Source organism: Neolamprologus brichardi, chromosome 19 (assembly GCF_056152115.1).
Source record: "Neolamprologus brichardi isolate AB-2024 chromosome 19, ASM5615211v1, whole genome shotgun sequence".
In the NCBI taxonomy this organism is placed as follows: domain Eukaryota; kingdom Metazoa; phylum Chordata; class Actinopteri; order Cichliformes; family Cichlidae; genus Neolamprologus; species Neolamprologus brichardi.
The window spans coordinates 8,656,508-8,684,477 of NC_142122.1; the positions used below are offsets into that span (position 1 = coordinate 8,656,508).

The following is a 27,970-nucleotide window of genomic DNA, read 5'->3' on the forward strand; positions in this document are numbered from 1 at the left end:
GGAATTATGCACTGTTTCCTGAGGCAAAAAGCAAAATGTGTTAAAAATCATGTAAAAACAAACATTTAACAAATATATTTAATAGATGATTTAGAACAACATCCAGTAATTTAAATGTAAAAGTTTTCCATTATTAGGATATGTAAATATAGAAAAAACAAAGCAACTCTGACTCAAAATACAAAAAACTAGCGCCTTATGTAAGAAAATGGAGGAGATCATATGCTGTAGCTTTTTTAGTGTCCCATGGTTTGGTGCTTCCTTTGTTGTATTTGTTTATTGACAGGGTTTGGCTGCAGGCATGCCAGTTTGCCACCCACGCTGACAACATATTTCTTAAATAAAATTGTGAGATAAGTCACAATTCGCTTAAATTCTAGTGATATTATGTCCAATATATGATAAAATCGCTGTTTATTTATTTATAGTTTAATACTGAGAAACTTTATTCTAAATTTGTTAAACTGTGGTAAAAGTCTAAGGCTCTTAGATCCTCTAAACACAGTCGTGTTATGACATGTTGCAACAAATGACTTATGGGATGTTTTTAAATGGTGTTTTTGTTTGAGCGTTACACAACTTTTCCACTATCTTTAATTTATTTTTTTTATGTTATGCTGACATCAAATTAAAAATGAGCATGCCTATTTTAAAAAAAGAACGAGCAATTCTGTTTCAAAACTGGATGTGTTGCCTTTGCCGTTATTTTTAAATAGCTTTAAGATTTTGATGATTTGAATGTACTGACATGGGGAATGGAGTTTTGCAAAATTTCTGACCTTTGAGGCCCCCGGATAGTTGCCTTGTTAAAAAAAGCTGCCACATTTTCATTAAGTCCTGTAATATTTTCCCTTTTAGTTTATTTCTTAACAGTAACAGTGTGATGAAACCTGACTCGCATGTGCTGTGTAAATCATCTTTGTCCACCTAATCTTAGGTACTCGTGCATTTCATTCTCTCAATTTTGGATCTAAAAGAGTTCAAGGAAGTGGCAAAGTTGAAGATTTTCATTGCGAGTGACCAGGAGACGCAGGATTAAAAATAAAAGACAAAGCTGGAGAGGCAAGGCTGCGGAGATTGGACAACAAATGTTGAACTTGGGCCTCCCAGTTTGGAAGAAAACCACAGAGATGGTTTCTGGATGGAAGGAAGAGAAGCTTGGTGCGACAGATGAGGAATGCTAGGGACAGGGTGAGAGGGAGGCAGGTGACCCCTAAAGGGAGCAGCCTAAAGAAGATGACAAAAGTTTTAGTAATATTTCAGTTTTATTTACATAAAATGTAAACATTCAACTGGTAACATGAAAAGTAAAAGGCATGTTTTGACTTGTATAAAACACAGAATGTAAACTCCTGGCAAACCTGCATGTGAATGCTGCAAAGGAAACATGATTAAAGAGATCCTTATAAATTTCAAACTAGTTCTTACAGGAATGTGCAGATCGCACTGAGTAGGGGGTAAAACAAACAAACAAAACAAAAACAATCTTTGGAAATATGAATGTAATCTCAACTATTCATTGTCTATAATAGAAAAAAAATCTTATCTTGTACATCGACTATTAGAGTTATGACAAAATACATTTATGCTATTTAAGCAGTGATTTTGGCTCAGACTGTCGCGTATGTTTAATACTTTAATAAATTTTAATCAACCTGGAAACACTGTAAGAACCCCTGCAGTTGTTAAGAAATGCTGGCACTAAAGTCAAGCAATTTAACTGCGAATTCAGGAAAAATCATTTGGAAAAAACATAATACTTGATAAAGATGCTGGTCTTTTACCCTGTGTTGACTCCTCACTGTATCCTACAGCATTACAACACATCAAGTTGCTTTTTTGCCTACACTATTCACATTGTGTCACAAAAAATATAAAGTCGAAAAGGTATTTGTGTTTACATGATAATATGGTTGAGTGGTTTTGGTTTGAGAAGCTGTTGCAGAGCACCAAAATACTCAAGTTATTATAATGTAATTAATATATTATTACACAAAAAAGCAACTTCACATTGTAGTACCTCTTACTTAAATTACCTGACTGCTTATTAGGTAGGAAAGTACAGAACATCAAAACAATAATGGAATTAATTAAATCAATGAAAAACTTTAATGTTAAGGACTCCTTGGAGAGCTGAGATAGATGGCGGTCGAAAGCCTAATTAGTCCCACTCGATTCCAAGAAGCTCGCAGCTGACGTCCCACAGTCTCCTCGCCGTCTCCGCACTTCTTCCCTGTGGGGCCACAAAGGCAGGGGTGCAATCACTGAAATGAAAGGAGGAGGAGTGGTTATTACATAAGAACTTATGATGCTGTGAGTCATCACCCTGGATACAAGGATCTCTTTTAGTTTGTGTAATCGTATAAGCATTATCTTTTTTTTTTCCCCCAAGAAGCTTTTTTTTAAGTCATAAGAAGTATCAGTTACTCAGATCCAAACATTGGATCCAGTGCTCGGTCTCCTTACAAAGACACCGAACATCTTTATGTGCAAAGTTGTAAAAATAAAAGCAAAGAAGCACAACCAACGCAATGGTGCCTTACAGCAAGAAGGTAGTGGGTTCAAATCCACCAGACTGGGGCCTTCAGGGTTCAGTTAGGCTAATTGGTGATTCTAAATTGCCTGTAGGTATGAATGTGAGTGGTTGTCTGGCTTTCTGTGTTAGCCCTGCAACAGCCTGGCAGGGGTATACCCCGACTCTTGCTGTATGACAGCCGGAATAGGCCCCCAACCCTGAATCGGGTAAGTGCAAGAGAAAGGAGGACTGGAAAGAAACATAAAAAAAAACAAAACACAACTACACCCACTAAAACTGAAACTGTGCTGCTTCTACTTTTTCTGGATTTGATTTGACAGGTTAGTTTCTCCATGTGCTGAAATTCTGTGTGACTTGTGAATTTTTTTTCTTCAGGTGTCATCAGGTAGTGGACATTAGTGGTTAAGATTGCAAAGTCTCTACTACAAAAACAAATATTAAATCGGTACATGTGTCCTTATTTTTGATCAAAATTCAAAAAGTAAAAAAAAGAAAAAGAAGTCGAGCTGTAAAGGGGAAAAAAAGAAAACCTTTAGGTTCACTAGAGTTTTGGCATTAGTTTACATAAAAAACATTCAGCTGCTCATCAATGTTATAACTATAGCCGAAAACAATCTGACAAAACTAATAGCAGACAAGCATTTGTACTTGCAAAGCACGCTGGCAAAACTAACAGATGAATCAAGTAATTTCTGGAATGTTCTTATAGAGGTAACGCCCTCCATCAGATGTTTTGTGTGGCTGCTAAAAGTGAAACTGTGAATATTACATTCTGGAGAATTGTTTAAGTTCACTGTTATTTCATCTTCATTTCATTCCACAGCACCCGAGTTGGTTTAAGGTACTTGGTTTGACTTGACCATTTCTTCCCTTTTTAGCGTCCATGTATTGTTCTTTTATTTGCATGTTTGTTTTGTGTGTCAGACGTCTTCTAAACTTCCCATCATAGACTTTCCATCATAGACTACCCTGTAAAATTTGTTACAGTTTTGTAAAAATTGTTGCAAGATGTACAGGTTTCAAACCATTCTGCCATGTTAACCAGTTTAACAGCGCAGACAAGGTTCTGGTGTTGCTGCCTTTTTTACTCCGAACTTAACATTTTTGCATTTCTACATATTTTTTCTAAGGCGGACTTATGAAAACTTGAGTATCAGCTAATTTGTTAGGTACAGCTGTCCAATCACATAGCAACAACTCAATGCATTTAAAGATGCAGACATGAAATAAATTTTAAACTGAACATCAGAATGAGGAAGAAAGGTGATTTAAGTCACTCTGAAAGTTTCTGGTTGATATTTCAGAAACCACTGGTGTCTACTGGGATTTTCCATCTCTGTAGTTTAAAGAAAATGGTCCAAAAACGAAAGAATATCCAGTGAGAAGCGGTTCACCGAGTGAAAGTGTCACAAACTAAGCTCAGAGGAGAACTGCCAAATTGCTCTGAGCTGATAGGAAGACAACAGTAACTCAAATTACACTTATTACACCCAAGGTATGCAGAAGAGCACCTCTGAGCACAGAACATGCTGAACCTACAGCAGCAGAATACCATACCTGATACCACGGCTATCAGCTAAGAACAGGAAACTGAGACTACAGTTTACGCAGGCTAACCAAAATTGGACAATAGAAGATTGTTCCAATCGAATCTTGATTTCTGACGTGAGATTCAAATGGTAGAAACAATATCTGGTATAAACAACATAAGACTATGGCTCCATTCTGCCTTACACTAACCAATAATGTAGTGCGGGGAATATTTTCTTGGCAGATTTTGGACTTCTTAGTACCAGCTGAGAGTTTAAATATCAAAGCCTACCTGAGTACTGCGGACCATGTCCATCCCTTTATGACTGACAGTATGTTCACTGCACTCTCATGTGAATATGGACCAAATGTTTCCAGCACCTTATTGAATCTATGCCATGAAAAATAAAGGCAGGTCTGAAGGCAAAAGGGGCTCCAACCTGGTATTACACACTGTCATCTTGGTGTATGCAGACCACCACACTAAGGATAAGTAGCAAAGGTCCTAAATATCCTCCACTTGCACACAGTGTTGGGTTTAAGTCAACCCTGCTGGTAAACAGAACCTGTTACTGAAACCACACAGACACCAGTGTACATTTTACTTGCAAGAGGAGCGTTGGAGAGCAGTGCTGCGACTCGCCTGTCCAAGCAACTCCAACTGATTCCTTCGCTACAGCCCTTTTTATTGTCAGCAAGCAATCGTTCATGGATATGCAATTACAAATACACGTGGCGTTCTTAAGCAGGCATCTCTGAACAACATCAGTATCTGTATTCTGTCTGTGTGGGTGTGTGTAGGTGCATGTGTGTGTGTTTCCAGCCATACTATACATAGACATACGGCCTTTCAATGAACTCAAACTGTATGCAGAAAAGCAGAAGTAAGCGTCTTGCTAAACTATAAAAACAGGGACTTGCAATAGGCCATATCTCAAATGCACATTTAAAGGTGTGACTCTTGCACTTTTAAGAAAACAACAGGACAGTCTGGTTTTTATGATGTCGAGACTGCTTCCTATCATCTCATGGTACACAAGTGCAAACAGAATCTTATCAGACCTAATAAGGATATGATTTTTATCAGCATACAAATGACAATATAAAAACATCTCACTCTTACACACAGTGTGTGTGATTGTGGTGTGGACAAACTAGTTACCCAGAAATGCTACTGTAGCCTTTTCCAGCTTCCTGCCTACGTTTTAGGATTTTTCTATGGTCCTTTGACAAAAGTTGTGATATAATATTCATCTAAAAGTTCCCAGCAGTGAAAAATAAATTTCCTTTAAGTGTAAAACCAGGCTGATAAATTAATAACTATGACAAACTCTTTAATGGCAAAACCATGTTGGAATCACTCGTGTAGACTAAGGTGTCAAATGCTCTGTGGTCAGGATGGAAAGTTTGGTAGCACGAACAAATTATAGGTTGGTGCTTATACAGATTTTTCACTTCCTTTGTCTTTCTTTGTGTCCTACCTGAAGTGTTTCCCAGAGATAGAGTGCAGTTCCTCTGCAGTGGCACAGTAGATGCTAGTCTGCGCTCCTTCCCGTGAAGTTTTCAGGAACACGGAGAAGACGGTGAACAATATCGTCATCAGAGTCGAATGTCTGGTCAGGTCAGAGTTTACCGTCCCCGGATGAACCGAGTTCACTGTGACATTAGTTCCTGTGAAAGAAATGCACCAACTTTTTATCACAATTTTATCAGCTTAAATTTTAGGTAAAAACATTTCTTCTGTAAATTTTCACGTTGGCTTTGGCGACATGCTTCCATTTCAAAAGCGTGTTTATGAAAGACTGTGTTGTCACATTTAATAGTTGAGTCTTCCATTTAAGAAGCCTCAGAACACCTCGTGATCACCCTTGGCACAAATGCTCGTCATTCCTCTCTTGGATATGAATGTCACATAGTTTCTCCCACACTTTGTGTTACTGGTTACAATGGTTTGTATTTGTGTACCTTTGAGCCTGGAAGCCAGCTCTCTGGTGAACAGTACATTTGCCAGTTTGCTCTGGCAGTATGCTAATCCGCTGTTGTAGCTGCCCTGGCTGTGAAGGTCATGGAAGCGGATCCAGCCGAAGTTGTGTGCCAGAGAGGAGACCACCACAATCCGAGCCGGAGCGCTGCGCTTTAAAAGCCCGATTAGAAGGGACGTCAACAGGAAGTGGCCTGCAACATGTAAGAATCATCCTTTCAGTGTATTTTATTTCGGAAATAACCGTCCCCACATTGGAGACTAATTGATTTAATTGCAACGATTCAATGATTAAAACAGGTTCGATAAAAGCCCTACCCAAATGATTGACTCCGATATGCATCTCAAAGCCATCGACAGTTTTCGTGTAGGGGCACATCATCACCCCAGCGTTGTTTATAAGGATATGTAGCTGGTTGACTTCTGAAAAAGAAGAGAGCATCACACAAAAAAAAACCTATTTAATAACCACACACTTGGGCTCTGTAGATGTGAGTATTAAAACGCTAACCTGTGCTCACCTCTTAGGAATTTCTGTGCGAAGGCTCGTATAGAGCACGTATCTGCCAAATCGAGCTCCCGGACTTCCACTTGTGCTTCGGGGTAACTGGCTCGTATACTGGCCGCAGCCTCCTCACCCTTTTCCACATCTCGACACGCCATGATCACCCGAGCTCCTACCAGGTGACAAAGAAGCAGCAACTAAACTATTAAGCCAAATAGAGGTTTGGTGTGTGGTTTGGATTAATCAGATTTAATCCCTGGGGAAATTATGTAGCTGACCTGTTAGTCAGTGGTGTAGAAAAGCATTTTCACTGATGACTCAAAAAACAATGCAATTTATTTTTAAAGGCCAAGTAATTACTAAGTCCCACACGCAGGAAATATTTGAGACTGTTGAAAGATTTAATCTGTTACAATGTCATCCACTAAAAAGCATTAAAGAGTGACTTAATGCTGTAAGGTATAAAGAAAAAGCATTTTCCCCTTCCTGATTCCTCAGATTTTTTCTGCACATTTGTCATGCTTAAATATAATAAAAAAGCTTTTAAATGATTATATCATTTATTAATGGGGGGGTGAAGCAATCTAAACTGACCTGGCTGAAAGTGAAAAAAATAATTGTTCAGTTCAGAACTAAAGAAGCCTCTTCACAAACTTTAAAGAAATCCAGTTGCCTTCTATCTCAAATTCTTAAGATTTTAATGGCATGTGAGTCATCATCAACGACAAACCCAGTCCTAATCCTGTGCTTTCAGAATATTTAAGTGTTTTTTACGTATTTCTTTAACACTTTGTTAACGCCCCTGAGTATTTGGACTGAGGTGAGAAAAAATGAATCATTCTAACTGACATGCATCACTCGCTTTCACTCGCACTTACAGTTTTTTCTGAATGCTTAAACCCTAACTGTGATTCTTATAGCACAATTTCTAAAACTATTAATACTTATAGCAAAACCACTCACTGAGTTTGCAAAACTAAAAGCACAAACACTGCTTTGCACTTAGTTTGCCATTTTGTAACACACACTTTGCAAACCTGTAGCTACAATCCACTGCACAGCACTCTTTTTGCAGAACTGTAAACACAACTCACTGCTTTACAATCAATTTCCAAATGATCAATGCACTCCTAGCAAAACTATACACATTTAAGGCCATTATTTACACTATTTTGCCAACTGTCTGGCACACTGTCACATGTGAAAACTTTTTTAGATAATTAGTTCACTTTGCAGTCAGCCTAAGCACTATAATACAGGTAAGCTCTGTGTGTGGAGTACAATGGAGGGAGCAGGAAGAGTGAGAAGTAAAGGAGGCCGAGGAAGAGGACGTGGAGGTGAAGAAGTAGGAAGAAGAGGACGACAAGGACAAGGAGGAGCAAGATGAGGACGAGGAGGGGGGAGAGGAGGACGAGGAGGGGGGAGAGGAGGACGAGGAGGGGGAAGAGGAAGGGTAAGAAGAGTAAGAAATAGAATTGCTGATGACATCAGAGCTACAATAGTGGACCATGTAATCAACTGTGGAATGACCCTGAGGGGAGCTGGCCAACGGGTCCAGCCTAACTCAAGCCGCTACACTGTAGCAAGTATCATAAGGATATTTTGAAATGAGAATCGGTTAGTACAGTCACTTTGCACTAAGATTTGTAGCACTGCCATATGCTGATGAGAAACACAACAATACCATAGATGTAAAAATACTGAAATTGTTACTTTACAGAATTGCTAGACAACCAGATGCTGGGGCAGAGGAAGCATGTTCACTGCAGACCAAGAAACCCATATAGTCAATATGGCGATTGCAAATAATCCTATACTTGGTAATAAACACTTGTGTTTGTTTTGATGTGTGTGAATAAACACCAGTACTTGAAGTTTGGATCCCTCTATGCTTACGAATCTATGACAAAAGTATGAGCTCAAACTGACATAGCCTACCTTGTGCACAGAAAAAGCAAAAGCCAGATGTGTTTTGTATTCATACTATCAGTGTGCAGTTGGCGCATTGTGTGCTTAGTAGATGATGGCTTGTGTGTACTGTTTGATACGAAAACACCATTTTTACGAAGGTGTGAAGAGTTAATCTAGCTGTGTTCGCTTTTGCAAGAGAACTACAATGTTTTGATAATTGGGTGACAGGTTTTCTTATTTGTGTGTAGAGTTTTGCAAAAATAGCCAATAGTTACAAAAAATGTGCTTAAGCAATCAGAAAAAACTGTAATACATGAAGTTAGGGTTGAAGCTACGGTTGGAGGTCATGACCAACTCATAGGATTGAATTGTTTGTTTTTTCTTAATTAAACCAAAATAAAACTTTATACCTGTTCCAAACCCACAGTGATGGCATATTGACCATATTATAATCATACAACAAGTCAAGTATTTATGTGACTACATTTAAAGCGAGGTTTTCCTTGAGACCACAACAGCTAATTGTGTCACACCATGGTCCATTTTATTATGAACATTTTAAATGGGGCAAGGACGCTGATTTCAGTCTTATTGCTTTAAGAGACTGCTGATTTCTCTCAGCAGCAGGTTATGGGTTTAAAGAGGCACCTCGAATTGCCAGATCCAGGGCAGTCTCCTTCCCAATTCCTGTGTTGGCTCCAGTGATGAGGACCGTCTTCCCATCAAGACGAGTTGTGGACTTGCACACTTCTCCTGCTGCATATTTTCTGCACATACACACACAAACAAGGCTGATTTATACCACACAAATTCTGCATCATCAAATGCAGCAGACAGCTCCATTTAAATGACTAGCAGCTCCTTCTGCAGTCTCTAAATGCTATGCCCCCGTTAAAGCTGGCATTGTGGTGAAACCGGGTTACTTATTCACACAAAAACTTGCATAGTGAAGTGTGCAAGTGGTGCGAAACACACGCCAGTGAGCAGGGCCGCCACATAACCAATAGCTCTCTTGGAGTGTTGTATGCATATATAACTCCTCCCACGCTCCGGCTGCTGATAGGCCCGAGCAGCTCAGACGGAAGACACCCGGTTCATCTGTGCTAGAAAAAAAAACACCCTCCCACAGCTCAATTTTTCTATTTCATTGATCAGCAGCTTCGTGTGAAATCACCGTTAACGTAAAGCATTCACAATTAACGATCATGTGGCTTCATTAATCAAACTGATCCTCATCGTAATAACTACACCACACCACCTAAATGTCTTGTTAACCAAGTAATAACCTGCCCTGACATCCAGTGTTAAACTCTGCGTTTAAATTCTAATTACTGAGCGCGTGAAGTGGGCGCTTACCTTATTTGTGGCGCAAATAAAATCACCAGCAGCGTCACCACTCCGAGGCCCGCGATAATTAATAAAAGGAACATCATGCTATGGATCTTCGCTCCTCTGCCTCTTCCAGCAGGATGCTACCGAAGTGTAGGCGGAACAGCTGATGTCAAAGCAGGAATGGGGGTGCGAGCTGCAAACGGATGGGGTGAAGGTTGAACCACGCGCGGGATCATGGGATTGTAGTTCGATGCGTGACAAGATGGCTACTGGAGACGATACGTGACAGGGTTCACTGAGTTTGCAGCTGGGGGCAGTGATTTTAAAGTGAAATGTCATAAAAATAAATTAAGCTAATTTAGTTAATAAATTATTAACAACAAAAAGACAAAGACGGAGTCACTTTTTTCAAATGTTTCTAATTTTTTTGTTAAATGTAATTCATCTGCCCCCTCTTAAAGAAAGAAACAATTTAATGATTTTTTTTTTAGCCATTTGATAGCAGTAAAAATCCCCTAAATGTCATTTTAAGCCGGAAACTTAATTCATTTTGCTAAAATAAAGAAAAATCGAGGCTGCTGTGGGTCAAATTAATAATAATGGATTGGATTTAAATAGCGCTTTTCAAGGCACCCAAAGCGCTTTACAATACCATTCACTCTCACATTCACACACTGGTGGAGGCCACAGATACTGGGGCAGACTGACAGAAGCGAGGCTGCCATATCGTGCCATTGGCCCAACACCAGTAGGCGGTAGGGTAACGTACCTTGTCCAAGGACACAACGACGAGGACAGAACCCCCTGAGCCACAGTGGCCCGATTAGACCCTCATCTATTCAAATTGATTTTAGCTGCACCACCAAGGAAAATTGTGGTTTTATGTAACTGTAGATGCCATCTTTGTGTATTTTTTTTTGTGGGAAAGTGGTGATGGACTTCAAAGGGGACAGTTCTCGCACATTGTTGCAAGAACTGTCTATTTTTCTGCAGAGACAGCGATCTGCTGGTCTTTTAAACAATTAAATAGTAAAAATGAAAGTGATCAAAGCGAATGCACCAAGGTAATATAAGATAAGTTAGGATAAGAGATAAAATAACTTTTTATTGTCATTGCACAGTCATACCTAGTGCAATAGTACAAGGAATTTGGAAACTGTCCCACTTCGATACTAAACACAACAAAACACAGGTCAAGGTCAAGTTTGTTTATATAATGAACCTCTGAAGTGCCTTTTTGTGTGCCATGGTGCAGTTGAAGAACCATACAGAAATACAGTATGTCAGCACACTTTCAGTGTAGCAACAGTAGAAGACAATCAGCAGTTCCCCCTTCAGGTCCAATTTTCTGAGGATTCTTAGAAAATGGACACACGGTTGGGCTTTCTTTTCAACCGCCGAGGTTTTTGAGCTTCATTGGGAGTCTGTGTCTATGTGCACGCCTAGGAACTTGAAACTGTGTGTTTTAAAGGTATCCTGGCCTCCTCCTAAAGAATTGGGTTTCATGTTAACAAGTGATTCTAAACTGGCTATGTGAGATACCACTTGAAGTGTGTAGTGTTATTCTTACCTAACTGAGATTAAAACGCAAATCAACACAGGGGTTGGTGGGGTCATAAGACTGTAAAGGCACCTAGGCTGCCATTTCAGCAAATGTGGGGAACACCTGTTCTGTGGTCATTCTTTTTCCTCCTGCCTCGCAGACCTCGCAGGACTGTCTCCAAACCATTCCCCATAGCGGGTGCCTCTACCATCTTGTAAACCTTTATGAGGATGTTTTTATGACATAGTAGTGAGGGCAGTGTTAAACAGTTGTATTTGTTATACATTAATATATATAATAAATCCCGAAGGTTCATAATGTGCCATTTTAACTTTTCAATAAGATACATTTTAATAAATAAATAATACTCCCCCTGTTCTCTGAAACATTAACCAATGATTAATCACCCATTTATTTAGCTAGACAGGCTATTTATACATTCAAAATAGATCTGTACTTTAAAATTTGCTATAGACGCTTACTATGAGGAAATTCCTCCAGTTTCAACGAGGGGAACTCTGAATCCATGTAATTTCATTAACAGAATAAACACAAACATTTCCCAAGTAGCTCGATTTAAAAACTACATTTCCCAGAAAGCCCTATTAACGTTGTCTCTGTAGCGCCGGAATGAAATAATCATTAAATAATTATTCAGGTGATTTTAATACACGCTTTTCACAACATTTCGCTATTTTGTTTTAAATTCCTACATAATTGTGGTTTTTTAAAAAAAATATTTTTTCAATTTCATATCTAGTAAAAATAATTACATTTTAGTACGTTTGTGTTTTGTTCCGGAGTTACGACGGTCGGTCGAAAGCCATCCGGAAGAATCTCGAGGATCTGATTATCGTCCTAGCAAAACTACATACCTAAACTTGTGATCAAAAGTGTTGTATTTTACAATAAAAGACAAAAATAATTTCACAAGAAAGGACATTTAAACGACACGCAAAATGTCGTCGGAGGAATTCGAGAAGTTGCACGAAATGTACCGATCGTTGTACGAGGAGCTGAAGCTGATGCCAGATAAGGCTCAGAAATCTCACGGAGGTAAATACTTGCTCATAAAGCCGAGATCAAAAATAACTACGCCTTAGAATATAAGTTATGAGCTTTTTAAGTAACACCTGTACTGTCACTCCTGCAGAGGAGAGGAAGAGGCTGGTGAGGACTTTCGATGAGAGACATGGGGAGGCTGAAGAAGTGGTGAGCTGTTTATCTTTTTCCCCAGCTAGCTAAAGTTCACTTGACTACTAGCTATGTCTTTTTCATGTAAATACACTTTTTTTTCTTAAATTGAGGTTGAAATGAACTTTTAAAGAAATCTACCACCAGAGAAATAGTGAATTATCAAAAATAATACACGTGTTTGTTGTGCAAATAACACTTGTTTAATACAAAATCGAAACCTAGTGTACATTTTACCCCCCAAAAGGCATTTTTCGCTTGTCCAGTCTTTTTGGTAACCACAGTGCATTTCAAGTAAAACAGTGAAGTTAAAAAAACCCAACTTTTGTTCTTTTCATTTTGTTGACACAAACCTTTTATAATTGTTATTCCATCTTTTAACATCAACATATTTTAAGTAGTTATTTAAGAATTATGCACTGCAAATTATGTCCCACAACATATGTGCAATTCTGTTACCAACACCTGTTTAACCTGGAAAAGGACGAGACAATGAGTGACATGACAGTGATGCGGTTTCATGATTGAGTCTTGTGCTAGCACCAGCGTTGGATATTTACTTATACATATTTTGTTTTTTTCCTCCAAGATTCTGACCTTGTTACTTATATTATTAAAATCCGAGGGGTGTTTCTAATATGTTGGCCATCAAGTGTATAAGAATAAAACCGAAATAGAAGAACCTCTAATTAAATTTAGTTTACAGCTCTCTTTAGTATTCTAAGTATGCCCCATTTTTAACTGTGCATGAATTCAAATGGCACTGAAATGTTCTGGCTTACGAAGGTTAAGTCTAAACTAGTAAATAAATTGATAATATATACTTGTTTCTATAGAGTAAGATCCTTATTTGTCTTTTTCTCAAACAATAACATTTTCTTGTCTTTCTCCAGTTACAAGGAATGGAAGAGGAGCTGCGCGTTGCCCCTCCGTCCTATCGAAATTCAATGAGCACAAAATTACGTATTTACCGGCGAGACCTCGGCAAGCTTCAGAGGGACATGAAAAACTCAGCACCTGGCTTTGGCTCCTCGTACAACACAGTGCCAGGAAATCATGGCATCTACTCTTCACAAAATCAGCACAGTGTGAGTCAGGGGCTTTGGGGTGCTTGGGTTTGCTGTTACAGACGCTTATGACGCTGCTGTTATGTCAAACTGCATTTGTGGGGTAAGATTTTTCTGGGTGTGTGTTTTTTTTCTTCCTCTTTTTGCTGAAGAATATCAATGTGCTGTAACATAAGAAAAAATGCAAATAGGAGATGCACAAATCAAGAAAACGTCTTCATCAATTTGAAACGAAATCCTCTGAACTTATTAGGGCTTATTTTTCAGCAGCACTTACAGATCCAGACTGTATTAGACTGAGAAAAATGTCAACCCTGGTTCCTAGTGATCCTCGTGGATATTATATAACCATGCATTGGAATTGTAGAAGTTGTCATGATAACAAAATGTCTATGTAAGTGTATTTCCAGAATAAATCTGCTTAAACTTGGTTTCATTTGTCACTGTTCCTTGTCTTTGCAGACACACCTGCAGTCCCAGAGAGCGTTGCTTCTTCAAGGTACAGATGCTCTAAATAACGCCAGCCAGAGTATTGAGCGCAGCCAGCGCATCGCTGCTGAGACGGAGCAAATTGGCACAGATATCATCGAGGAGTTGGGAGAACAGAGGGAACAGCTGGATCGAACCAGAAACAGAGTGAGCTGAGAATCATTATTACGCTTGTATTCTTGTACTGTGCTGTGCAAAAGTCTTTAGCCACCTGTGATGTCTATATGTCACTGACCTATGAATCGTTTAAGCTTAAAAAGGCACCTAAATCAAATGATGAACCAGTATTGATGTGTCTACACGTGACAGACAACTTATCAGAAAAACACATTATTAGTTTCTAATTTTTTAGTTAAATATGGAAAATGCCAAATATAACACAGTTCAACAGGCATAAAATAGTATTTTTGCACTAAAAATGTGATTTTCAAAGAGCTACCAGCTGTCAGCTTGACATATCTCACTATCCTGTGCAGTCCTTAAAAATTTTAACGCAACTTAAACTTTAAAAATTAACTTCCAAGCTCATTAGCATTTTAAAAACTCTGTTTTTTCCTTATGTGCTGTATTTTCATGCATGTTTGCACGTTTCAATAAATTGATGCATATATTTCTTTCCTTCCTACCAAACTATAAAGAAACGAATAGTGGCTCAAGACTTTGGCACAGGACTGCATGATGACGATATGATCTGAGATTAGTAGGTTTGTTAAAACTCTTCTGTTTTGTTGTTTTTATAGCTTGCGAATACTGGAGAGAACCTGAGTCGTAGTAGAAAAATTCTTCGTGCCATGTCAAGGCGGTAAGTGCACCCTACGAGACGTTTTACACCACAGTAGTTCCTTTGTTTGTTTGTTTTTTAATGCAAATTCAATATTTTTTGTGTGCATCTCATGATCCTGATGATTGGGGTCTCTTTTAAATGTTCTTGGAACATTTGAGCACAGTGTAAGCATCTTATTGTTGCTTCTTTTCTGTCTTACAGGCTAGTGACAAACAAGTTGCTACTGGGCATCATCATTTTAATGGAACTGGCCATTCTGGGTGCTGTGATTTACCTGAAGTTTTTCCGAAAATGAGCAGACTTACGTTTAAGTTGTGGATCCAGGGCAAACTTGGACTCTTTCTGTCTCTACTGACTATCCAGTAGCAATAATAACACTGTCCTGCTGTTTTCAGCTATCTGTGTCTGTGATGGCAATGAAGGCCTGAACTCTGACAGGGGATTCTGTCCATTATTTGATGTGAATGGCAATTTGCCAACTTGCTAATGGACCAAACCTACAGAAGCTCTTTGAACTAAGATTTGCACTGTCACTTGATGCCGTTGATGTCCTGCAGGATGATGATCTGGACTTGTCTGCTGGCTGTTACAGATCCCATGGATGATTCTTTGTAGCATCATAGCTGAGTCAGAAAACAAGCTAATTGAGCCCACATGTCTCTCTGGGTGAAAGCACTTGTGAAATGGGACTGACAGTTCTAGAAAGCTATAAGTCTCAGATTGGGTTACAAAACTGCTCAAATTCAACTGCTGATGTATGAATATCTTTTACAATATGATGAAAAAGCACCTAACAAAATAATTTCTTTTCTGTGTTTAAGCGGTTGTGTGCTTAAAAAAAGACTTAAGTTTTGAATGAGATATATCAGTAAAATAAATTAATGCAATGTCTTAATACAGTTCATGCAAAATTACTGTACGATTCAAAAATCACTGTTATAAATAGGTTTTTGGTTTCCGATTTGATGTCTTTCGCAACATTAAAGTTGATCTTTAACCTCAGTTTGCATCTGATATTTTTAAGGAAGGAAGCCAAACAGTTAAGAAAGATACTCTGTGGAAGCCCTGATCAGGTAATAAAGGGTAAACAGCACCTGTTACCATAGAGTTTATTCTCAAATAACTGACCATATGGTGATTTCCAGTGGTGTTAAGGGAAACGGTACACCTGCTGCAATGTTTTTCTATTCCATCATGCCCACCTGGTGTGTTCTAGAGTATACAAACAAGTTTGGTGACCTGGTTATGTATGACAGGGTTAGATAAGGAACATTGTAGAAAGAAGGAAATATAATTTTAATGTGTTAAAATATTACCTTTGAATTTCTTCCCATCTTCTTAAGTACAAAGGGAACATTCTAGGGTTTTATAACCTAATTTAAAATAAATCTCTTTCAATAAAAAGCCAGGACACTGTATAAAATACAAATGCAAACAGAATGCAGTGAATTAGTTAAAAAATAATACTCAGATAACCTTTCCATTTTTTTTCCATGCTCACATGTGTCCAACAACGAAACATGCTGCTGGCAAATATTTTCAGCGTGACATGTTTGGATTGCAGGCTGACTGGTTTAGCCCTTTCAAGTAGGTACGGATACATATGTTACTGTCATACATACAGGTTGTGTTTGGGTATGGTCTTGCTGAAATACAAAAGGTCTTACCTGAAAAATACTGTTTTGATTGTTCCTGTGCTATTTTTTAAAGTATAAATATGACTAATATCTTTGGTAAATCCCCAGCTTGGTGGGGATTAACCATGACGTTCATATTTGTGGAGTTTAGTGATATTTCAGCAACTTTTAGGTTAATTAACGTGAAATGTGGTAGGCATTCATGTTCATCCTCAAGGTTATTCTTTGGTTCTTCATTTAGTGCATTCATCAATTAAAGCAATATATTACTCTGATCACAAAATAATGAGGAGATAAGACACATGTAGAAACAAACAAAAAATTTTAATCATATTAAAGGAAGACCAAAATAGAAGCTCTTTGTTACAAGGACAATAACAAGCCATAATTTAGTTCACGCATAATGATACAAATAGTTATTACTTTTTCCAGGGATGCTGAAATAGTGGTGCACAAATCACTATAGTCCATGTATTGATTCACAGTAAAAATAGAAAAGTAAACTCTAAAGAAAATACAGTAACTACAACTATCACAGAAGTGATAGCATACCTCTAGTTTTAACTAACTGGCACAGCCACAAAACAGTCCAAAGTAGACTGTGAACTTCAGTCGTACATACTCGATACTTTTTGTACCGCTGATGCAAGCTAATTCTCTCATAAACCAAACATGATAGATACTTGGCAGCTGTGGCAACGCACACCTAAGATTAACCACCCACCCATCATTTCTTAGCCACTTATTGGAGGTTTGCAGGGCGCTATCAGAGATAGCCAGACAAGTTATTACACATAATAATAATAATAATAAAATAAGTTAGTATTGCTGTATCCCCAATAGCTGTATTGGTGTCTAAATTCTGTCAAAGACTTTTCTCAGCATTATCAATATGAAGAAAGATTATGCAAAGCCCTTTCGTAGTTTCATGAATCCCGACATAATTTAGCTTTCAAAGTGAAAGACCAAGCAGCAAAAAAAAAAAAAAAAGCTTTAAACTGTCACCTTTCAAATAGATATAGTCTTTGCAGTCTTGTATTTAAATCTGTGGAATGGTCAGGGATGACAGTGTTGAAGTCCATAGCTTTGCTTCATGCCCTTAGAGGCGAAGCTCTGTGTCGTTTTTCCCAGAGGGAATTTCGTCCATGGATGTGTGAGCGCCTTCTCTCGTCTGTCCCAATGATGATGCAATGACATCAACTGCTAACGTGGCAGTAGCCTCCACAGCTTCAGGACTTGCCCCAAGGACAGGATTTACTTCTACCATGTCCATGACTGACAGCAGACCTGCACACCAAGAGGATGACAAGTTAGATTCGAAAGACAGACAGTCAAAGACCTTTAAGAAATCTAAAAAAGACCAAAGGAAATGAAAGCCATAACTGTAGTGATCTGTACCTGTGTTATGAATCTCCTCTGCGATGTAGATTCCCTCTCTGTAGGTCAGACCTCCATTTACTGGTGTTCCTGTGGCGGGAGCCAGAGACGGGTCGAATGCATCGATGTCAAAGCTCAAGTGTATTGGTCGTTGTTTTCTGTCAGGATGGTAATAAAATTCAACATCTCCGTTCAAACATCTATAACTGTTTTTTGTATAAATTAAAAATTGAAAAATTAATAACATTTTTAGTGTTATCATTTTAAAATCTATTATAATCACAATCTATTAATAATAATACCTTGCCAGAAGATGGTCAAAAGTGACTTCCATGACCCTTTGGATGCCTAGTCTGTCGATATCTCTCATGGTGAAATACTGGATACCGAAGCTCTTGAGGAATTGGCTGCAATGCACAATTTTAAATTACATCAAGACCTATGTTTCAGAGTGCACCCCAGTTTCGTTTACTAAAACGTTTTAATTGTAAGTACTTACTACTCCCCAGGGTCAACATCCCGCAGTCCAATGTACACCAGGTCTCTTGAGCTGAGAAATGGCTTAGTCCAGGAGAACCCAGGGATATCTGGCATCTGGTGAGTGAAAAGAGGTTGTTTAATATGTCATACAGGATACTAAAAAAGCAATAATACTTTTTTTTAAATTAACAGAATCCCTTTTGTAAGTAGTTTTTTAATATAACTTTAGTGAAGCTGAATGTTTTTCCTCACCTTGTCTTGCAGCTCTTTGAGCATGAATGACACAGGTTGGCCATGGAGGTTTCCTGAAGGGGAGGTCATAGGGGTATTGATATCTGCATGAGCATCAACCCAGATAAGGCACAGGTCAGGACTATGCTGGGCATGGCCGCTCACTGATCCAATAGCAAGGCTATAACAGATGTAGAGCAGCTTTAAAGATATCTGTGCAATGGATTCATAATATTAATACAAACACTGGACTTGTTGTACAGAGTAGGCTATCTTGTAGTATTGCCAATATTTTCTGTTCCTACCTGTGATCACCTCCCAGCATAAGAAGAGTGTGGCCAGCACTGACAGCATTCCTCACTGCTGCAGACAGCTTTTTATTTGCTGCACCCACAGTCCGAGGGAACTTTACATCCATGTAGGGCTCATCCTCCTCCAGGTGTTGGAAGTTCAGATCCCCAAAGTCATGGACAGAAAAGTCTAAAAACACAACAACAAACATCCATACATTTAAACTACTTTGCGCTGTGTCATGCTTGCTGCAGTTTACAATGACGCATTGAATGGGAGTGCACTATTTTCTCAGGAAATCTGAACAAAGGAACTGGTAACCTGATGGTTTCAAACAGCCTGAGGATTTGTAATTAGCAGACGTGGTATGTGCAGGTGTCAGTTAAGCAGCCTACATAATCCGTAGCTCCCGTGACTTAACATGCGTTTGTCTGACCTTGCACTCTCGTGGGTTTGAGTCATTCAATGCCAGTGGAACTAGTGACGGAGCACTTTCCGTTAGTCTTGTTTCCCACATCGGGTCAGGTTTCAGTGACTGTAGTTTGCCTTATACTACGTGGTTGCAGAAGATTTAAAAGTTTAGATATAGACTGCGAAGTAAACAAGTGAAGTGTTTCACCATATTAGGGTTCATCCAGCAATATGAGCCTTGATGGTAGTGTAGTATTACTCTGCTGATCCAAGGGTGACCAATGCGGTTCATGACCATTCGTAGACAGGACAGGAATAGCCCTTGTTTGATGCAACAGTGAGCATCTCTTGCAAGACAATTCATAAGTTTGTCAAAGGGATGAGCTTTTAAATTTTAAATGCAAGATTACTAGTGCTATAATTCATATGTAAAGGCATGTTAAATGTTTGTAAATGCCAGTGATTATTGGTTTGATTATATCTATATATTTTTAATTTAAACAATTTGTACAAATTGACAGGAAACCTAGAGAGTGTGAAAATGTAAGAGTACATGGCAGCTAGTTCTCTTAGTGTTTGGTTTCATGTGTCCTCCTCTGTTAGTGACATAGCAGCTAGATCTTATTTCATTGCTGCCAATTTGGCCACCAGGGAATTGATTCCTGGCCAACATTTTACATTAGATTACATATATTCAGGTTTTATTTTACTTTTTATAAACCACCTTGTGATAAACATCAAGGTTGTTACTATAAAAACTTACTATAAAACTTACAACAGTCTCTTTGAGATTCAGCAACAAAAGAACAAACTGATGAGTGTGTGTATATATATATACACTCGTTTGATACAGTTCAAGGTATTTTGGACAATATAATCATATGTAATTGTGCAGATCCACTTAGTGGCCATACAGAAAAATGAAAGTAAGCCAGTGACGCACTGTATAATGTATGTGTAACACAAAGGGAGCGCTCTTCCCTTTGCACAACATGTTTACGACTCATGAGCTGATGTGTGGAACAGAACAAACTGGATTACCTGGGTAGTTAGGTAAGGGAAGTTAGGAAGTTACTACCTAAAGGCGTGCATTAAGCTGCCATTGTCACACACCTTCATTGGTTTTTCTGTTATATTTATAGAGGCAGGAGCAGTTTGTGGTGCAAATGGGGATTCTGGTGAGCTAAGAAGTATCACGACAGCAGATTTCCATTTCATTTTACTTTTTGGGCGAAATTTCAAGATATTACTTTGGACATTTTGAGTATATTTATTACGCATAAAACAGATTAATTTGAACTACCTTTACTACAATTATTAATGGAGGTCATCATGATTTACATTGTGTTTGTTCCATGCACAATATTAATCTACATTAACCTTATCACTCCAAAGGTACTTAACTATGTCTGGATCACAGATAGAATTTAAGTACCCTGGGATAGCTGTGATCTTATCATGGCCTGTTAAGAACTGGCAGGCCCTCCTCTCTTTACTCATGAATCTTTCCTGTTGGTCATTCCCTCCCTGTTGGAGTGGAATTTCAATTACAATGGCACCTCGCTGACATGCGCACAGAGGGGGTTCTTTTCACCTGCTGTGCCTTTCACGTTAAAGGTACCACTTCTTTTCACACCGGACTGCGTGGGAGTTTTCATTTGGACCACATAAAAAGTAAAAGTGTCTGTCACTGCAGTGACGACATAATGGAAATAACACCGTCATCTTCATCCTGGGCTCTTACGAGCATGTGCCAGAACGGCGGTGGGGGGTTGGGGGCAAGAATGAATGAGCAATTCGTGTAATTTCTCACGAGAAGAGCGAGACGCCGGCGTGCCATGTTGACAGCTATCACAATGCCTTCCTGTATTGTCTCGTCTTTCCGTCCTATGCACGAGTTTGTAGCCATTATACAATAACATTTCGACGAGGATTAACATCAAACATCGGAGATGATGTTCGAGGTTTCTCTCTTTGACTGCCTTTAATATGGCATTAAACATGCACAAATATACATTCCTATGTTATTACAAGACGTTTTATCCTGTAAAACTAATGACGAAAGCCTCAAACTGGACTCGCGCGTAAATCACTTTGTTCTCCGAAACATGTGCGCCAAATCTCTCTCATTGGTTACATATCATTTGTTTATATTTACTTTCTCCCGATTATGTAACAGACTGACTGACGACCGAGCGCTGAAGCTATGTCTTTCTAAAAGTCTGCCGGGTTAAGCTGCAGGTTACACCCACCGACAAGTTACATAACCCAGCACCACCGGCAGCTCCAAGATTATCCGCTCGTTCGACACTTACCAAAATTTGAAAGCCTCTCTATGAGCCCCGCATCCCTGATGACTTTAGGGCCATGCTCCACACCTCTCTTTTTCTGTAGGGGAGGAAACATGGGAGTTGTTAAACTGCTAAAGATGATAGGCTCTTTAAAATTAATGATAACATTTTTTTTTTAAAAATCCTCAATATCTTACTTGTCCTTTTGAAAACGGAGCGCCAAGCACGGCCACCGAATGAGCTCTGCTTTGCTGGCAAGTATGGTTGAAATGACGGGAAGAGTGGGAAAGACGGTAAAGTGCTCCTCTCAAAGCCATTCTCGGAAATTAAAAGTTGCCCCAGTCACAATGAAACCGACTCGGAGTCTGACGAAAGCTCAGTGAGATGTTGCGCCGGAGGATGCTGAATGTGTCGTTGGTGCAGGAGAGGCGGTCTTTATGACTCGTCAAGCTACTGAATATTTATGAGACTGTGACTCTGACAACAAATACGAAGCGAACTCCTCTTAATTCAGTCATAAAATAAAAAACAAATCTCTGCCGCCTACCATAAAAAGCGTAATTTCTTTTAAGCGTTTGCAATGTGTTATGAGCTTTTATTACCGAGGCACGTCTTGATATATATAAAGCGTCTGACGTCAGGTTGAATGACACACCTTCGTAGTAGCCAATAGCAACTATGGAAGGAAGTGGGTTCGCTTTTAGGCGTGTCCTGCAAACTAATGTGGGCCAACGGGTGTTTTGTGAAATGTTGGGACGCGCTGCTGCAGTGTCATCAAAGTGGAAATTTCCACAGACGCAGCGCAGTGTAATGATCCGCTTGTTTACATTAAACGCTCTTGACCGAGGTGTTTGTCCACGCGTGTTCTAAAGCTCCGGACAAAACATATCCCACTTGATTTCAGGCCAACATAAAAACATGTTATTATCTGGGTTAGTGTATTATTACGGGGTTTATCTTTCACCACCGCAAGAAATTTAACACTGTAAAGCAATAACAGAATCTCAAGTGCAAGTTATCATAGGCAATTAACTGAAAGTAAAATGGACTTAAACAGAAAAGATTTCTAATAAATATAACGAGCGATTGTTTTATTATTTATGTTTATTTACTTGATGAATTGCAGTTAGTTTATAATTATAATTTTATTTTACAAGTAAAGGAACACAATGCTTCGTGGACTTGCTCTGTTTCCTGTCATTAACGTGAAACTGCGGTTTATTACTATTAATTCGTTGTTATAGTCTTGTCAGGCTATGATGAATCCACTATATCTTATCTTTATGTACTCGGATTTTTTTCCAAGCACGATGCACAGCGTTCAGCTGAAATTACATTACAGGCAACACAAAGACAGCTTCATTAACATGGGCTATTGTGGGTACAAAAAATGGCCTGCATTTGTATAGCGCTTTACTCAGTCCCAAAGCGCTTTACACTACATTCACACACTGGCAATGGCAAGCTACATTGTAGCCACAACTGCCCTGGGGCGCACTGATAGAGGCGAGCCACCGGGCCCTCAGTAGGCAAACATGGGATGTGGGCAAGGATATTTGGCTGGGAGGCAGCCTGGGATCGAACCACCAACCTTCTGATTGGTGGCTGACCTGCTCTGCCACCTGAGCTACAGCCACCCATCTAAACTTCAAGCCTAATTGCAAATCCTAACCCTAATCCACCGAGTGGTTCTAGGCGAATCAAGTGCAAGAGTTTTTCTTCTGACGTCATCAGCCCACCTCAGATGGATGACTGTGGCATGACTCAGTGAACAAAAATGAACATACTGTACTACGAAACAGAGGTTAATATTAAGGTAACTTAGTGATTAACCCTGTGGTGTCTGTACTATGAAGGAGGTTCACATCTTAACAGGGTATATCACTATGGTAACTAATGAGCAAGTATGAAATCCCCGCCTACTTCCCAGTCAAGTTTCCAGAAAATTGCCTCACCATTCTTGGTTCCACACACAGATGTGTGTGGAAAGACTAATAAATTTTCACTAGCGTCTAATTTTTGTGCGTCCAAGATAACTTGATCCTATGATCCTAAAGCATATATTTGTACTTGCAGACCGTAGGGTACATAAAATTTGGACGCAGACACTCAGGCTAGAGCTGGGGTAATATAAACTAAACTGTCATTTAATAAAATACTCAATTGTGAACCATTAGATTCTCTTGTGGTAATATCGCTGTCTGTTAACTCGAATAGATGGACAGCTTTCTTAACGGGCTTTAAACAAGCTCAATTTTATTAATACGGTAGCTCTTTCAGGTCTTGTTGACCAAAGCGCATTCAGATAGTACAGGGTGGGCCATTTATATGGATACACCGTAATAAAATGGGAATGGTTAGGGATATTAAAGTCCTGTTTGTGGCACATTAGGGGTTTGTGAGGGGGAAAACTCCTGAAGATGGGTGGTGGTGACCATGGTGGCCATTTAGAAGTCAGCCATCTTGGATACAACTTTTGTTTTTTCAATTGGAAGAGGGCCATGTGACACATCAAACATATTGGTAATGTCACAAGAAAAACAATGGTGTGCTTGGTTTCAACATAACTTTATTCTTTCATGAGTTATTTACAAGTTTCTCTTTGTGCACAGCCATTGACATGTCGAAGAGGTTAACACGTGAGGAGCGGATCGAAATTGTGTTGATATCTGGTGAACGCAGTAACCGGGTCATTGCAGCAGATTTCAATGCAAGACACCCTACGAGACCACCCATCTCCCATGCTACAGTTAGCAAACTGCTTGCTAAGTTTCGTGAAACTGGTTCAGTGTTGGATTTGCCAAAATGTGGACGCAACTGTCACTAATGAAGAAACATCAGTGGCTGTCCTAGCTTCACTCAGCAAGAGCCCACAGCGTAGCACTTGCCGCATGTCACTGGAGAGTGGCATTAGTCGAACATCCCTTCGGCGGATATTAGCTACTCACAAATGGCACCATTACAAACTCCAGCTACTGCAGCATCTCAACGAGGATGACCCAGATTGGCGCACAGAATTTGCAGAATGGGCAAAACAAAATTTTTTAACAGGACCCTCAGTTCACTCAGAAGATTTTGTTCAGTGATGAGGCAAACTTTTATGTGAATGGTGAAGTTAACAAACAAAACCACCGCTATTGGTCTGACACTAACCCACATTGGATGGATCCCTCCAAGACTGTTGGAACAACAAAAGTGATGGTTTGGTGTGGTATATGGGGTACAACGATAGTGGGTCCATTCTTCATCAATGGAAACCTCAAGGCCGCTGGATATTTGAAATTGCTACATGATGATGTGTTTCCCTTCTTTATGCACTGAAGCCTGCACGTTCCCTGAGTTTTTCCAGCAAGATGGTGCACCGCCACATTATGGGTGCCAGGTCCGAGCATTCCTAGATGAACAGTTTACTGGAAAGTGGATTGGTCGTCGTGGGCCAGTTGAATGGCCCTAAGGTCTCCTGATCTGACCCTCTTAGACTTTTATCTTTGGGGTCATCTGAAGGCAATTGTCTGTGGTGTGAAGATACGAGATGTGCAGCACCTGAAACTACAGATACTGGATGCCTGTGCTGGCATTTCTCCTACGGTGTTGCTATCAGTGTGTGAAGAGTGGGAGAAGAGGGTTGCATTGACAATCCAACACAATGGGCAGCACATTGAACACATTTTATAAGTGGTGAGAAACTTGTAAATAACTCATGAAAGAACAAAGTTACATTGAAACCAAACACACCATTAAGTTTGATGTGTCACATGGCCCTCTTCCTATTGAAAAAACAAAAGTTGTATCCAAGATGGCCGACTTCTAAATGGCCACCATGGTCACCCCCTCACATATACTAATATGCCACAAACAGGACTTTAATATCATCAACCATTCCCATTTTATTACGGTGTATCCATATAAATGGCCCACCCTGTAGTTTGATGCTACTGTACTGTACGGGGATGTTCATCTGGAGCAGCTTTGTTGCTTTCATTTTGTATGTGTAACCTCTTCATGTTTTTCTAAAACTCTTTATTCTTCCTTTGTAAATAAGCTGTTCAGCTGCGGGTACAGCAATCAATGTGAATGGGCCCAGTGTTTGGATGTTATAGTCTTGTCACGCTATGATGAATCCACTATATCTTATCTTTATGTACTCGGATTTTCTTCCAAGCACGATGCACAGCGTTCAGCTGAAATTATTTACATCACAGGCAACTCAAAGATAGCTCGGATTCACTAACATGGGCTATCGTGGGTACAAAGTAGTGCATTTCTAAACTTCAAGCCTAATTGTAAATCCTAACCCTAATCCTAACCCTAACCCACTGAGCGGTTCTAGGCGAATCAAGTGCAAGAGTTTTTCTTCTGACGTCATCAGCCCACCTCAGATGCATGACTGTGGCATGACTCAGTGAACAAGAATGAACATACTGTACTACGAAACAGAGGTTAATATTAAGGTAACTTACAGTTTTTTCTGATTGCTTAAGCACATTTTTTGTAACTATTGGCTATTTTTGCAAAACTCTACACACAAATAAGAAAACCTGTCACCCAATTATCAAAACATTGTAGTTCTCTTGCAAAAGCGAACACAGCTAGATTAACTCTTCACACCTTCGTAAAAATGGTGTTTTCGTATCAAACAGTACACACAAGCCATCATCTACTAAGCACACAATGCGCCAACTGCACACTGATGGTATGAATACAAAACACATCTGGCTTTTGCTTTCTCTGTGTACAGATGTCAATTTGAGGTCACACTTTTGTCATAGTGTCATGTAAACATAGAAGGATCCAAACTTCAAGTATTGGTGTTTATTCACACTCATCAAAACCAAGACAAAGTCAGAAAACAAAATAGGAATTTCACAAAAAAAAGGGGAAAAAAAGACAATCAGCCTACATCATGTCGTCTTTCTGGGTCCGGCCACAAAATTTCGTCCACATCGCATGCGATATCCTCCAGTCCAAGGCACCGGGGAAAATATCTCCTTGAATGCCGTATCCAGGCCTGACATGATGCCTGGTCAATATCTCCACATGCCTCCTCCATTGCCTGTAAAAGGGCTACCTGTTGATGAGAATGACGGTCGTACACTTTCCAGCGCCAGGCAGAGAAGAACTCCTCGATGGGATTTAAGAATGGAGAGTATGGAGGGAGGTTGAGTGCCATGAAGGATGGGTGGTCTGTAAACCAGTTGCGGACCAAAGCAGCCCTATGGAAACTAACATTGTCCCATATGATGACATATCGGGTCTGCTCTGGTCTCTGAACAGTGAGCATGTCATGCAAGGTGTCCAGGAATGCAATAATGTGTGCAGTGTTGTATGGGCCTATGGTTGCATGATGGTGAACAACACCATTTTGGCTTATAGCTGCACACATGGTTATGTTACCACCACGTTGTCCTGGAACATTGATGATGGCACGATGTCCAATAATGTTCCTGCCACGTCTCCTGGTTTTACTGAGGTTAAAACCGGCCTCATCTACAAAAAGTAGCTCATGTCCCGTTGCATCTGCTTCTAGTTCCATCACTCTCTGGACAAGACAAAACAAATGCAACACATCAGGACTACACACACAGCACTACAGTATGCACTTCCAAATTCAGAAACAATGACAGTAGCTTACCTGCACATAGTCATATCGCAGTTGCTTTACACGTTCTGTGTTTCTCTCGAAAGGAACTCTGTAAATTTGCTTCATTCTTATTCTGTGGCGCGCAAGTACACGACTTAGTGCAGAAATGCTTGCACTGTGTATATTTTGAAAGATGGTGTCATTATCAATTATGCGCTGCTGTATTTCGCACAGTCTTATTGCATTATTGGCAATCACCATGTTCACTATATGGGTCTCTTGCTCTGGAGTGAACATTCTGCCTCTGCCCCCAACATCTGGACGTCTAGCAATTCTGTAAAGTAACAATTTCAGTATTTTTGCATGTATGGTACTGTTGTGTTTCTCATTAGAGTATGGCAGTGCTACACAGTAATTACCGATTCTCATTTCGAAATGTCCTAATGATGCTTGCCACAGTGTAGCGGCTCAGTTTAGGCTGAACCCGTTGGCCAGCTTCCCTCAGGGTCATCCAGTGATTGATGACATGGTCCACTATTGTAGCTCTGATGTCATCAGTTATTCTGTTTCTTACTCTTCTTACCCTTCCTCTTTCCCCTCCTCGTCCCCTTCTTGCTCCTCCTTGTCCTCTTCCTCTAACTTCCTCTAACCCTCTTGCTTCTTCACCTCCACGTCCTCTTCCTCCAACTTCTTCACCTCCACGTCCTCTCCCTTGGCCTCCTCTGATTCTCACTCTTCTCACTCTTACTGCTCCTTCCATTGTACTCCACATAGACAGCTTACCTGTGGCCTGTTTATA

The 27,970-nt window shown here is 39.7% G+C and overlaps 4 protein-coding genes across 4 annotated transcripts; 1 reads left to right on the forward strand and 3 right to left on the reverse strand.

Annotated features, from left to right (window-relative positions):
* Positions 1-1,258: 1,258 nt before the first annotated feature.
* Positions 1,259-9,990, reverse strand: rdh12 (retinol dehydrogenase 12). Its single transcript, XM_006798604.3, has 7 exons — positions 9,820-9,990; positions 9,112-9,230; positions 6,569-6,724; positions 6,366-6,470; positions 6,032-6,241; positions 5,548-5,737; positions 1,259-2,264 (listed from the first exon to the last, which is right to left on the reverse strand). The coding sequence occupies exons 1-7, from the start codon at positions 9,894-9,896 to the stop codon at positions 2,162-2,164; spliced, it is 960 nt and encodes a 319-aa protein (XP_006798667.2). The 5' UTR covers positions 9,897-9,990; the 3' UTR covers positions 1,259-2,161.
* Positions 9,991-12,159: 2,169 nt separating this feature from the next.
* On the forward strand, positions 12,160-15,868 carry vti1b (vesicle transport through interaction with t-SNAREs 1B). Its single transcript, XM_006798605.2, has 6 exons — positions 12,160-12,394; positions 12,492-12,550; positions 13,426-13,620; positions 14,062-14,235; positions 14,829-14,890; positions 15,074-15,868. Exons 1-6 carry the CDS (start codon positions 12,298-12,300, stop codon positions 15,165-15,167), a joined length of 681 nt encoding a protein of 226 aa, XP_006798668.1. The 5' UTR covers positions 12,160-12,297; the 3' UTR covers positions 15,168-15,868.
* A 946-nt stretch (positions 15,869-16,814) lies between these two features.
* On the reverse strand, positions 16,815-22,171 carry arg2 (arginase 2). The gene is made up of 8 exons (XM_006798606.3): positions 21,788-22,171; positions 21,615-21,687; positions 18,903-19,077; positions 18,619-18,778; positions 18,386-18,480; positions 18,189-18,293; positions 17,908-18,044; positions 16,815-17,796 (listed from the first exon to the last, which is right to left on the reverse strand). Exons 1-8 carry the CDS (start codon positions 21,905-21,907, stop codon positions 17,609-17,611), a joined length of 1,053 nt encoding a protein of 350 aa, XP_006798669.1. The 5' UTR covers positions 21,908-22,171; the 3' UTR covers positions 16,815-17,608.
* A 4,310-nt stretch (positions 22,172-26,481) lies between these two features.
* Positions 26,482-27,943, reverse strand: LOC148097175 (uncharacterized). The gene is made up of 3 exons (XM_087833284.1): positions 27,591-27,943; positions 27,223-27,505; positions 26,482-27,129 (listed from the first exon to the last, which is right to left on the reverse strand). Exons 1-3 carry the CDS (start codon positions 27,941-27,943, stop codon positions 26,482-26,484), a joined length of 1,284 nt encoding a protein of 427 aa, XP_087689410.1.
* Positions 27,944-27,970: the final 27 nt, after the last annotated feature.

Excerpts from the sequence above, each read along its gene's own strand:
- LOC148097175 (XM_087833284.1), bottom strand. The coding sequence starts at position 27,943 with ATGTGGAGTACAATGGAAGGAGCAGTAAGAGTGAGAAGAGTGAGAATC. Across the intron at positions 27,506-27,590 it reads ACATTTCGAAATGAGAATCG|AATTGCTAGACGTCCAGATG; the intron begins GTAATTACTGTG and ends GTTACTTTACAG. Across the intron at positions 27,130-27,222 it reads TGCGATATGACTATGTGCAG|AGAGTGATGGAACTAGAAGC; the intron begins GTAAGCTACTGT and ends TGTCTTGTCCAG.
- vti1b (XM_006798605.2), top strand. The coding sequence starts at position 12,298 with ATGTCGTCGGAGGAATTCGAGAAGTTGCACGAAATGTACCGATCGTTG. Across the intron at positions 14,236-14,828 it reads TGGATCGAACCAGAAACAGA|CTTGCGAATACTGGAGAGAA; the intron begins GTGAGCTGAGAA and ends TTGTTTTTATAG. Across the intron at positions 14,891-15,073 it reads CTTCGTGCCATGTCAAGGCG|GCTAGTGACAAACAAGTTGC; the intron begins GTAAGTGCACCC and ends TCTGTCTTACAG.
- arg2 (XM_006798606.3), bottom strand. The coding sequence starts at position 21,907 with ATGGCTTTGAGAGGAGCACTTTACCGTCTTTCCCACTCTTCCCGTCAT. Across the intron at positions 18,779-18,902 it reads ATGCTGGGAGGTGATCACAG|CCTTGCTATTGGATCAGTGA; the intron begins GTAGGAACAGAA and ends CATCTGTTATAG. Across the intron at positions 18,294-18,385 it reads GATGTTGACCCTGGGGAGTA|CCAATTCCTCAAGAGCTTCG; the intron begins GTAAGTACTTAC and ends TGTGCATTGCAG.
- rdh12 (XM_006798604.3), bottom strand. The coding sequence starts at position 9,896 with ATGATGTTCCTTTTATTAATTATCGCGGGCCTCGGAGTGGTGACGCTG. Across the intron at positions 6,725-9,111 it reads CCTGGATCTGGCAATTCGAG|GAGCTCGGGTGATCATGGCG; the intron begins GTGCCTCTTTAA and ends GTCACCTGGTAG. Across the intron at positions 5,738-6,031 it reads GCTGGCTTCCAGGCTCAAAG|GAACTAATGTCACAGTGAAC; the intron begins GTACACAAATAC and ends TTTCTTTCACAG.